Genomic DNA, 13,025 nt, shown 5'->3' on the forward strand with positions numbered 1-13,025 from the left:
AAAAATCGGCCAAAGAACTAAACAGACATTTCTCCAAAGAAGACATAGAAATGGCTAACAAACACATGAAAAGATGCTCAACATCACTCATTATCAGAGAAATGCAAATCAAAACTATAATGAGGTACCATCTCAAGCCAGTCAGAATGGTTTCTATCCAAAACTCTACAAACTATAAATGCTAGAGAGGGTGTGGAGAAAAGGGAACTCTCTTACGCTGTTGTTGGGAATGCAAACTAGTACAGCCATTATGGGGAACAGTGTGGAGATTCCTTAAAAAACTGAAAATAGAATTTCCATATGACCCAGCAGTCGCACTTCTGGGCATACACACTGAGGAAACCAGAATTGAAAGAGACATGTGTACTCCAGTATTCATCACAGCACTGTTTACAATAGCTAGGACATGGAAGCAACCTAGATGTCCCATTGGCAGACAAATGGATAAGAAAGTGGTGGTACATATACACAATGGAATATTACACAGTTATTAAAAAGAATGAATTTGAATAAGTTCTAATGAGGTGGATGAAACTGGAGCTAATTATACAGAGTGAAGTAAGTCAGAAAGAAAAACAACAATATAGCATATTAACACATATATATGGAATTTAGAATGATTGTAATGATAACCATATACGTGAGACAGCAAAAGAGGTACAGATATAAAGAACAGATTTTTGGACTCTGTGGGAGATGGTGAGGGTGTGATGATTTGAGAGAATAGTATTGAAACATGTATATTACCATATGTGAAACAGATCACCAGTCCAAGTTTGATGCATGAAACAGGGCACTGAAATCTGGTGCACTGGGACAACCCTGAGGGATGGGATGGGGAAGGAGGTGGGAGAGGGGTTCAGGATGGAGGAGACATGCACACCCATGGCTGATTCATGTCAGTGTATGGCCAAAACCACCACAATGCTGTAAAGTGACTAGCCTCCAATTAAAATAAATAAAGTTTTTAAAAGTCTACAAACAATAAATGCTGGAGAGGGTGTGGAGAAAAGGGAACCCTCTTGCACTGTTGGTGGGAATGTAAATTGATACAGCTATTTTGGAAAACAGTATGGAGATTTTTTAAAAAAGTAGGAATAAAACCACCATGTCAGCCAGCAATCCTACTACTAGGCATATACCCTGAAGAAATCAAAATTAAAAAAGACACACTTACCCCAGTATTCATTGCAGCACTATTTACAATATCTAGAACATTGAAGCAACCTAGATGTCCATTGATAGATGAATGGATAAAGAAGCTGTGGTCAATATATATGATGGTATATTACTCATCCATAAAAAATAACGCATTTGAATCAATTCTAATGAGGTGGATGAACCTAGGGTCTAATATAAAGAGTGAAGTAAGTCAGAAAGATAAAGATAAATATCATACACTAACACATATATATGGAATCTAGAAAGATGGTAGTGATGAAATTATTTGCAGGGCAGCAATGGAGATACAGACATAGAGAGCAGACTTTTGGACACAGGGTGAGGGGGAGGAAAGAGAGAGTGAGATGTATGGAGAAAGTAACATGGAAACTTAAAATACCATATGTTAAATAGATAGCCAATGAGAATTTGCTGTATGACTCAGGGAACTCAAACAGGGGCTCTGTAACAACCTAGAGGGGTGGAATGTGGAAGGAGATGGGAGGGAGTTTCAAGAGGAAGGGAACATATGCATACCGTGGCTGATTCATGCTGATGTTTAGCAGAAATCAACAAAATTCTGTAAAGCAATTACCCTTCAATTAAAAAAAAAAAAAAAAAAAAGAGTGGAGCAGGGATACCTAACCCAGCCTGAGATAGGACAAGGCATTCAAGTTAGGCTTTCCATAGAAGATGTCACCTGAGCCTGACAGAAGTTAGCCCGAAGAAAGAAGATAGGAGAGGTGTGGAGAAGAACCTTTTTTTTTTCTCCTGAGAGCATTTTTTTTTTTTCTAGTAAATTTTTATTGGCTTATGGGCTTCCCTGCTAGCCCAGACTGTAAAGAATCTGCCTGCAATGCAGGAGATCTGGGTTTGATCCCTGAGTCAGGAAAATCTCCTGGAGAAGAGAATGGCTACCCACACCAGTGTTCTTGCCTGGAGAATTCCATGGACAGAGGAGCCTAGCGGGCTGCAGTCCATAGGGTCATAAAGAGTTGGATACTGAGTGACAAACACTTTTTCGCTTTCATAGTTGATTTACAATGTTGCATCAGTTTCTGTGCACTGAGTCGTATAACCACTCTTCTTTAGATTTTTTTCCCATATAGGTCATTATAATTCCCTATGCTATACAGTAGGCTTTCCTTGTGGCTCAGACGATAAAGAGTCCACCTGCAATGCAGGAGATCTGAGTTCGATCCCTGGCTTGGGAAGATCCCCTGGAAGAGGGCATAGCAATCCACTCAAGTATTCTTGCCTGGAGAATCCCGTATACCTGTACCGAGGAGCCTGGTGGGCTACAGTCCATGGGGTTGCAAAGAGTCGGACACAACTGAAGTGACTAATATATACACATGTTATACAGAAGATCCTTATTAGCCATCTATTTTAGAAGAGTTTTTTAACAGAGGGATAATATGAACAAAGGCATGGTGGCTGAGCAGATGCTGTTGCTATTACTGCTTCTCCATTTCTCCTCAATTCTCCTTACGATTTCTGAACATGCCAACCTCAGTTCTCACGGCCAAGACCTGCACATTCTTGGGGAGTGGCTGTGCCTGTGAGCATAGCAGGCTGGGGATGTCTGAGAATGAATGAGTGTTTCCAGCCCTTAATCAACTACTGATGAGTATTAGCATATGCTAATATATATAGAGTATATTTCCATTATATATAATTTCCATATATTTCCAATATATGTAATATATTTCTATTCTCTGCCCTTTGACTAGGATATTTCTGTGGGGTGTACTTTATACAGTTCTGTGGGATTGTGGTGACCTACTGCGGTAGATTTAAAAATGTACCTATTATTGGCTAATTCTCTTTCCTGTGTCATTTCACTTTCAACTATCCCTTTTCCTTGAAACTTCCAACAAACTGCTGGTCCTTGAAACTTGGCTCAGGGTTTGCCTCTGGAAGAACCAAGTGACTACTTCCCAAACTCTAGAGAATAGAAATGATAGTCTTTGATTTGCCTTGGGAGATAATACAGCAAACCAGATTGGTTATAGGGAAAGGTGATCAGGTTTGATAGTGAAGGAATTTGAATTCTAGGTTAGGAGATGTGGCTCATGTCCAAATTTCTTCTGAAATCTTTGAGTTTGGGGGTAAAATAAGCAAAAGGATGTCAGAGTATGATGAACCTAACTGTGATATCTGGGGCAGGAAGGATCTAGAGGGAGAGCGATCAGTTAGGAAACAGTTTAGCACAGTTAGGAGTGCCTTAGTGAAGGGGCAGTGACAATGGAAAGGAACAGAGGAGAGGAAATATGAGGGGGAAAAATGACAGGATTAGGAGTCTAGCTCTGTGTGTTGTGGGGAGGGAGGTAGGGGGAGGAGAGAAGTAGAAAATGTCTGAGGCTTTGTGAGTTAAAGAGCAGCAGTATCATTAACAGAGATGAGGAAGCTATTGAGTAGGATTTGGATTTCATGAGTTAAAGACATTTGGAGTTTGTGCCAGTGGAATATCCAAGAAGAAATGTTCAGCAGACAGCTGGAAATATAAGAAGGCAGGAAGGATTTGGTTTCAGAATTGAGGCTCTCTCAGACAGCAATAAATGTGTCTGGCTATTTTGAAAAGCCCAAAGAAACACTTACTTTATACAAGTCGTATAGTCCTGAACTTGTGAGTCTCAGTAGAGAAGGAGGAATGTCATAGTAACCTGCAATTATTGGTGGACTTCACAGTTGAGACAGACAACCCCTTATGATGTGGACAGGCTGAAGGTATGCATGGGGGCAAGAAGGGGATTGAGAACACAGAAAGCTAGGTTCTAACCATTGCGTGTTCTTGAAGATAGTAGACAACCAGGGAAGTGAGGAATCAAGCTCAAGGAGTTTGGCAGAATTCAGGCGCAGTAGACAGGTTTGCAATTCTGGAGAGTGAGATCTGGCCACAAGAACAGTCGTTTCCAGCAGAGTCCTCAGATTCAGAGGACTGATGCTGTTTGTTTTCTGCCTAGTTTTATGGAGCGGCATTGGCCAGACACAGAAAGATGTTATTAAGGAATCCCTTCTTTAGCCTTTTCTTCTTCAGGCTAAACAAACCTTATTTCATTCTTTCAGGTCATACTTTCATTTCTTTAATTATTTGTTACTCTTCTCTGAACTTTCTCCAATTTCTCCCTTAAAATACTGAGACCAAATGTTACAAACACAGTAACAGCTCTTAGATCTGGACACAGGAAATGCTTCTTTTTCTAAGGTGTCACACCCAGGCATCATTTCTTTGCTGGTTTTCCACCTGTTTTTAATGTGAACATCAAGTACTCATCTAGATATCATGCTAATTTCAGACACAAAGTGATCATAGTGAAACATTTCCCGCCCCCCCCACCCCGCCCCGTAATTTTCTATTTTAACTTCAAAAGCTCGGAGTTGGAAAGGGTATTGGCTCAAGTCAGTCCCCCGAGCACCCTCCTATCCCTCGCCCTTATTTTTGGAAGATGGAATATTGCCATACTCACGGTCTGATTCTTTTCTCCCATAAAGTAGGCCATGTCATGACATATACGAGGTAAATTGTCAGGCTTTTACCTTATTTGTGCTTTTGCCCCTGCTCATCCCAACAGATGAAACACTGGGCTAGCTGAAATGTGATGAGAAGTAATGCATTAAACGGAATTCGCTCAGACATGAGTCAAAACTGGAAGCAAAGGAGGACGCGCCAGGGAGCCGCGAGATGGCTCTGACAACATCTCTGGGAGTAATTTTCCATGTGGACCGCAGGAGGATCTTGTAAGGCACAGCCCCAGGTTACACATGCTGGACTCTGATTCCGCAGGATTTACAAGCCATTACTGGAGAGAGTCTACGGCTCTCCTGGCGCGGGCAGAGGAAGAAGAAATGTTCAATGGACAATAAAAACTTTCGGTTTACAGAGTAAAGTTAAAACAGGGCCTTTCTTTCACAGGGTTTAGAAACTCGCCTGAGTTAACGGGGGTGTGGGGTGAGAGTGTGGGTGTGTACATCTCCAGCGCTCAAGGCCTGGCGAGGTCCCACTCAGCCAAGATTACCGAGATTTGTAGTCGCTTCTGACCCGAGGGTAGGATCTCAATCCAGAGGAGAACAGATTCGCACCCTCTGAGGCTACCGGGAAACTCGGGTCACTGGGGGAACGCAGAGTAGGGAGCGGGGAGCGCCGCCCGCCGGGCAGACTGCTGGCGTCTCCTCCCCGCCGCCTCAGGCCCACTTCCAAACCGAACTACAAGCTTCCTGGTTCCATCCAGAAGCCCTGCGTGAGCCTCCACACGTAGCCGCAGACGGCTCCTTAAATAGGTCGGAGTGGAGCAAACAATCCCAGACGTGGGGCTGGGGCAGGCGAGCCAAGGCGACCGCACGGTGCACGCAGCGGCGCGGCGGGTCAGCCGGCGGCCAATAGCCGGGGCGCAGCCCGCCCCGTCGCCTCCCCCTCGGGGAGGCTATAAGTCGCCCGCGACGCCCTGGGCGCCCGCCGTCCTGTGCTTCCCAGACCGCCGGGTTTCCCGCGCCGCTCTCCGCCCCGCTCGCGTTGCCCTCCGCCGGTCCCCAGCGCACACTCCGCCCGCCCGCTCCCGCCTGCTGTCTTCGACCCGGGGCGGACCAGGGGTCCCCGCTCTCGCGAGAAGTGCGCCGCTGCCGGGCGGCTGGGGTGCCGGAGCCCGCGCGGGCCCTCGAGGGGCCGAAGATGGGGTGGTGCGCTGTGAAGACGCAGCTGCTGCTGCTGCTGCTGCTGCTGGCGGCGCTGGTTCTCCAGCCCTGGAATCCCTGCCTAGGTGCAGACTCCGAGAAGCCCTCCAGTATCCCCACAGGTGAGCGCTCCCGCGGGCCACCCTATCCCGCGAGGCTCGGCCGGATTTGCGGTTCATTCATCCGCTGGCCCTTCGCGTGGGGCCCGCCAGATGAGTAGGTGGACGGGGACCCGTCCCTCCCAGGTCCGCGGAGGTTGATTTGGAACGAGTCTGTCCTTCCGCCAGGACCACCGAGGTGGGTGGGGCGGACTGTCCTTTCTTCCCAGCACCGCCCAGGTCTTCCCCAGAACTGAGCTCGGGCGGTGCTGGTCCCGGGAGGAATGTACGAGCATCCGCCCTCATGGGCTCTTGGAATCCTCCGGAACCCGAGAGCGCACGAAGTTTTCTTCAACACAAGTTGGGGGTTTCCTTTTGGGTTTGGAGGTCCCTGGGCGCCAACACCTTTCCTGCAACTTTCCTTTCTCCTTTTTTGCTGGAGTTGGCAGGATTTATCCTTACTGGACGAGGCGGTACTCCCTCTGTGACCTAAACACGGGGCTCAGTGTACTTTCTGATTGATGGTGACACATTCCTTCCAGCGCCCCAGGAAGCTGCCGGTAACACCTACCTCCTGCCAAAAACAACGCTCAAAAACCTTGGTTGTTTTCAGTAAGATGGCTTGGCTACCCAATACTTCCCTCCGGGCGGCAGCTTTTCTTCCTTGGGATTTGGTGGGGACGCTTCTCTTGCCTTTAGGCACATTCTCCCTAAGCCTGATGCCGTTCCTTGTTTTCAGAAGCTGGAACTGCAGTCTATAGTCCAGTCAAGGTCATCTAAAACACAACTTTTTACATTTAACAAGATTAAAGAAAACCTCACCACATGTTCGTGGAAACATACTTTGCATCCAGTTACTGCACATCGATATCCTTGGGCTTTTCCACTTTTGTACTCTAACTCAATGCTCTCTGAAATTAGATCTTGCATTTAAATGTCCTTCTGCTGTACTGCTTATTATTATTATTTTTTTAAATTAAGATCATTTTGTCTTTTTAGGGTAGGTGAGTAAATAGGACTCTTTCTGTTTGAATTTTACTTAAGCACAAGGACAGAAATTTCTGTTTTAGGTCTACATTCCGAAGTTGACATTTGGTGTAAAACCCAATCAGTCCATGTAAGCAATACGTTTGTCTTCATCTGTGTTTCAGAAAACTGCAGTGGAGTAAGTTGCCCATCTTTCTACATTCCTGCCAAACAACAAACAGTACGTGCTTTGTTAGCTAGAGAAACTTCAGCATTCGGATAGATTTTTGTCAGTTACAGGATACTTTTCTTTTTCTCAGGTACATGCGATGGCTTCAAAATGAGTTTCTCAACCCTTTGTGGTTCCTTTAAGTTTTAACTAAATTTTTTTCATTACTTTAAAATTATCTTTTAGTGTAACATCTAGACAAGAAAATGCCTTCAGCAAACTTGGAAAAGGAGATAAAAAATAATTCCCAGGAAAATGACTTTCTTTGTTGAAACACCCAACGAAACTTACTGGAAAATAAAATAACCTCTAAGGGTTTTGCTACTTTTAGAGGGACCTCTTCAGCCTTTGCATATTTTATTTCACTTCATTTTCAGCACTGCTTACTTTTTATAGAAGGCATCTCTTTGTGGTTGCGTTTAGGTTTACGTTCAAAATCATCTTCCTTTCCTAATTTGACTTTTAAATTTCATGGAGGTGGACTGTAAAGTTTTAATGGATTGTAACATCAGAGAAGGAAATTTCAGATATGAATGCTTTTTTTTTTCAGAAAGTGACCACATAAAACCCACTGCTGAAATCTGAAGACTGGTTTTGGAGAGTGGGCATAGGAAATCAGAATCATATAAATTCAGAAATATATTGACTTGGCTTCCCTGGTGGCTCAGAGGGTAAAGCGTCTGCTCGCATTGAGGGAGACCTGGGTTCAATCCCTGGGTTGGGAAGATCCCCTGGAGAAGGAAATGGCAACCCACTCCAGTATTCTTGCCTGGAAAATCCCATGGACGGAGAAGCCTGGTAGGCTACAGTCCATGAAAGTAGCAAAGAGTCACAAGGGACACGACTGAGCGACTTCAATTTGACTTTGACTTTGACTTAGACTTAAGGTGGAGCCAGCAGTTGCCAGTTTGATTATGAACTATTGTATAAGTAGATGTGATAAGCTAATATATATAGATGGTATAGTGCTTGATAACATAGGGAGAATCATGGATTGTGTTCCATTTTCTCTCTAAAATATTACAATTGAAAATTGCTTAATTGAAAACTTTATGTCACTATCAAGCAAACTTCAGAACTTTGTGTTCTCTAGCTTACTTAATAGGAGGTGTTTAAGGAATACTTATCATCTCTAACCCCCTATTTTTGCCAATATATCCCAGCTAGCCATGAAGAAATAGATTAGACCAGGCCTTATTTACATTTTGAACCAGCTAACTATTTATTGTGGGAGACTACTCAGTGCATTTTCGGAGAAGGCGATGGCACCCTATTCCAGTACTCTTGCCTGGAAAATCCCATGGACGGAGGAGCCTGGTAGGCTGCAGTCCATGAGGTCGCTAAGAGTCGGACACGACTGAGCAACTTCACTTTCACTTTTCACTTTCATGCGTTGGAGAAGGAAATGGCAGCCCACTCCAGTGTTCTTGCCTGGAGAATCCCAGGGACGGGGGAGCCTGGTGGGCTGCTGTCTATGGGGTTGCACAGAGTCGGACACGACTGAAGCGACTTAGCAGCAGCAGCAGCAGCACTCAGTGCATTTTACAATATTTAGCAGCATCCTTCGTCTCCACCTATTGGATACCAGAGCACCCTTCTTCAGGTGTGAATATGATATATGTCTCAAAATGAAAAATAATCATATGTCTTCCAAGGGACACAATTGCCCAGGATTGGGAACCACTGGATTAGACAAATCCATTTGTATTTGAGACTATGTGGTATTATAGTATTACTGGGATAATGTTAGCCACTCTAAACTTCCCTGGTGGCTCAGACAGTAAAGAATCTGCCTGCATTTCAGGAGGTCCGGGTTCAATCCCTGGGTCAGGAAGATCACCTGGTGAAAGGCATGGCAACCCACTCCATTATTCTTGCCTGGAGTATCCCAGGGACAGAGGAGCCATGACTGAGCAACTAATGCTTTCTTTTGGAAACAAATACTTGTAGTGATTTTCAATTTTTCCACTGTAGTAGAGAATGTACTGTTCGAATCACATTAATCAGTTTTTGGACTGTAGTTTTTCCTAGCTTTGATGCTGTGTGTTAACCAAAGTTGAAAATACTGCTTTTTGTTCTCTTGACTGAGAGTTCTGCTGTGTACTGCATTCATTCCTGTTTGATTGCCACTTGATTCTCAACATGGAAAGACTCTGAACAAGGATTTGTTTAAAAATAATCATTTTCTCCTAGAATCATTTATAGGAATTTTGCCTTAAAATTTTATTTCCATGGGAGCTTTCGAGGCAAAACCCTCCTAATGAGTGTCAGCAAATCAAATTCATTCCCTAATTTATGTTTCCTGCACTTTTTGTGCCTTCTCAGTGAGATGAGAAAGCAGTGGATGTATTCCTGCCAAGGATTTGTAATCAGGCCTCCAGAGCTGTATCAACATTTTGTGTGTTTTCTAAGGTACCTTGACCATCCATGGTCTAAATTGGGCAGAAACCAAGTTTTAGGGAAAAATGGAGGAAGTGGTTTCAGATGTTTCTGTCAAGACCAGTATTTTTCAAGCATGTTCATTTATAAACTCTTTAATTTACCCTGGCACATTCATGAAGGAAAGGGAAGGTTGTCCCTATCTGCTGATGTAAACTGGCAATTTACGGGGTGGAGAGGAAAAGACCAAGGTCCCGGAGAAACCTCCAGAAGAAGAGAGGGATGCTTGTCCTCTGTGTACTTTCTGTGTCCTGAGTTCCAGCCACATAGAATGACCAGCCTCTGCCTTACGTTCATATAAAAATAGACATATGAAACAATTCGGGAGAATGAGAGGACCAGAGATGAAAATGAAATTAAGATATCCTTTTCTACCCATCACATTGACTAAAGCATTTAAAAAATAAACTGTGATCATACCAACTGTTGTGAGGATGAAGTTTCAAACTGTTAATGGAAGCACAACATCTTTGGAGAAAAGAGAAAATTTAGTAACATTTGGTGGAATTGAGAACCCACAGATCCTATAACTCTACATGTACGTGTACATGTCTCTCAAATTTGTGTCTGTTCTCCTTGAAATTCTGTTCTTTATTTAAATCTAGCTCCTAAGAAATTCTTCCTCCTACAATTTTTTTTATTTTTTTTGGTTCTCTTTCTAACTTAGTGCTGTTGATTTATACAAATCATATCTGCTTTGTAAGATAGATGTTTATGTTTATAGATTTGAGTAAATGTAAATGATGCATTCTTTGGCCTAAGGGTTGAGTCTTATTTTTTTTAATGATCCTCATACTACCTTTCCTGTTCTTTTAACACAGAAGATTCTCAGTTAATGTTTGTTATGTTTCAGGCCACCTTGGAGAATTATGAAAAGTGGCATGCAGTCAATGGGATTGTTAGTTGTTTCTTTCCCTGGGGTTTTAACTAAATTCACTTTCTCTCCCTGGGACCCACACACCATCATGATCAAGGAACTTACCCATGAAACATCAAGCTAGGCCTTGTTTCTGAACAAGTTTTTGGCAACTCTCCTCCACATGTGGCATTTTCTGCTCTACCTACCTTTCTCAATGTAAAATCACACCTTCAAAAATACTTTAAGGTGGTTGGATATCATGATCCTCTTATAGACAGTGAAATGAACATTTGGATGGTGTGTCATTTATAGACGATCAGATGGCTGAAAGCAAAAGAAGAGGGCTTCTACCTTTTCTTCAGGCCACACTCCATGTCTTTCCTGACCGTTGTTCTGTTGGACTTTTGGGACCTATGGCAAAAACATAGAAACTGGGCATCAGAGGTCTGAAAGAAGCAAAAGGGCCACTCTGCTAAAGAGCACTAATTTGTAGATTTGTGTAAATGGAGGGGAAAGGGACAGACAGAGCCAAAAGGAAACCCTTTGCTGATACTTGTAGCAAACTACAGCCCATGGGCCAAATCCAGTGAACTATGAACAGCTACTTGCTTTTGTATGGCTAGTGAGCTAATGATGGCTTTCATATTTTTAAAAAGCTGAAAAATATCAAAAGAAAAATAACATTTCATGACATGTAAAAGTTATATGAAATCCAATATTCAGGGTCCATAAAGATTTACTGGCTCATAGCCACATTCATTCATTAATGTATCATCAGTGCCGGCCCTGGTGCCACAAGGCAGAGTGGAGTGGTGATTGTCACAGAGGCTGTATGGCCTGCAAATTCGAAATTATTTCCTCAGGCCCTGTACAGAAACCCTTTGCCCACTCCTAGGAAGCGATGTTCCCACTTAAGCCATGTCTTCTGCAGATGTACTGTTCTCCTTGGAAAGAGTCGGATTGTGGACAGTAGCAGCTGGCTCTGGCATTTGAGAGGGCTGTTTTTCATTTTAGACTTCACCAGTGATTTCTGTGGCATTTTGAATTCAAACAGAGAGCTTCTCTGTTACATCTTTTTAAACCTGGTGCTCGATGCTATCTAGACATGTACTTTGGTGTAAATAGTGTGCTTACGATACAAAATGAATAAAACACTGATGTCCGGTTGGAAAGGAGATGCATATTTCTTCTTCAGAGCTTGTGTGTGTTCTAGAAATTTGGTCTAGAAACTTGGTTATGAATTTGTGGCTTCATTCCTGGAAGGAAATATTTAGCACATTTATCAATAAGTATTCTTCTTCAACCATTGCTATAAAACTTAGGCTAAACTGAGAAATTGCTGCTTTTAAAATTACTGATATTTCCTTTTATATTTTACTTCTTTGCATTTGCTGCAGTGTTTGCCTCACTAAACTAAACTTAAATAACAGAACTAATTTTCACAATTGAGATTTTAATTAGCCAAGAAATAGTTATGCAGAGGAGTAGAATTATAGTGATTATGATTTGTTGTCATTATGCTACTTACTGTCTTTTTAAAAACTGAAACATAGTTGATTTGCTACTTATTATCTTACAGTCTATTATGTTGCAACCAGTGTTTGGTTATGGTGCTGCTGAGTTTATTACTACCCTCTTTACTGTGTCACAAGAGTGCGCCTTTAAAAAATACTGATTATAATAAAATAAAATTACACAAAGCTTAAATAAGTTTTAATGTTTCCCATTCAGGATAACTTTATTTAAAACAAAATTCCAAGACTGGAGGTATGTTATTTTATACTTGGGGGAAAAATTTCCATTTCATGTTTGCTTCTGTGTGTTAAAAGAGGCAAATCAACATCTGTTAATGATTTTGATTTAGTTTTTAAATATAAATCTTTTAAAAAAACTAATTCAGGTGAGTGCATTTACATATTTAGTTACTAGATGGATTGATAAGTATTTTTCAGGCCTTGGTCATGTTAGTAGTATATTATAGCAGTTTTGGGAAAATAACAATCATTTTTTATTCTGATTGAAATATGAATATATTTCCTGCCTTAAATTTATTTCTTAAAAAAAGATGTGATTATTTGCCAAGATGCTTAATTTGTTAGGTGGACATATACTTTGTTTACTGTTTATATTCTGCTACAAAACAATTTGGTCTAAAATTTAGTTTGTATAAGGTTGAAATTACATTTTATTTAGTTAGGGAGAAAATTTTGAATGAATGGTGAATAGACCATCCTTACTTTATAATCAAAATCTTCACTAGAAATAGAAGAAAACACATTGTAATTTCATGCTTATTATTGTTAATACATTCTATAAAACTTTTAATGCAAAAAAGAATTTTCAAGGACATACAGCTAAAAGGGGGCTAAATGGTCAGGAAAAGTGCTTCTTCTAGCAAACATGATTGAATTTATAAAATGGGATAGAGTTATAATTAAAACTCATTTGTTATGTTGATTTTAATATTACTTCTCTTATTTTGAATGCATAAGACATCCTGAATGCATTAAACGATCATCTGCTCATTTACTTTAGGGTTACATACTCAAATTTTTAAAAGGAATTCCATTTATTTTTCTAGTTACTGCTAATCTATTTCAAC

At 41.7% G+C, this 13,025-nt stretch overlaps 1 protein-coding gene across 2 annotated transcripts in view; it reads left to right on the forward strand.

The window, feature by feature from the left end:
- Positions 1 to 5,463: 5,463 nt before the first annotated feature.
- The window catches only part of PLOD2 (procollagen-lysine,2-oxoglutarate 5-dioxygenase 2), a 125,243-nt gene continuing 117,681 nt past the window's right edge, over positions 5,464 to 13,025 (forward strand). Inside the window, exon 1 of one of the 2 annotated variants that reach the window (XM_055569417.1) lies at positions 5,464 to 5,954. In XM_055569417.1, coding sequence (XP_055425392.1) covers positions 5,831 to 5,954 — 124 coding nt within the window. In that variant the 5' untranslated portion in view covers positions 5,464 to 5,830. The remainder of the gene's footprint in view (positions 5,955 to 13,025) is intronic. The other variant, XM_055569416.1, reaches the window with a different exon arrangement.

The sequence above is a fragment of the Bubalus kerabau genome, chromosome 2 (assembly GCF_029407905.1).
Source record: "Bubalus kerabau isolate K-KA32 ecotype Philippines breed swamp buffalo chromosome 2, PCC_UOA_SB_1v2, whole genome shotgun sequence".
Lineage (NCBI taxonomy): Eukaryota > Metazoa > Chordata > Mammalia > Artiodactyla > Bovidae > Bubalus > Bubalus kerabau.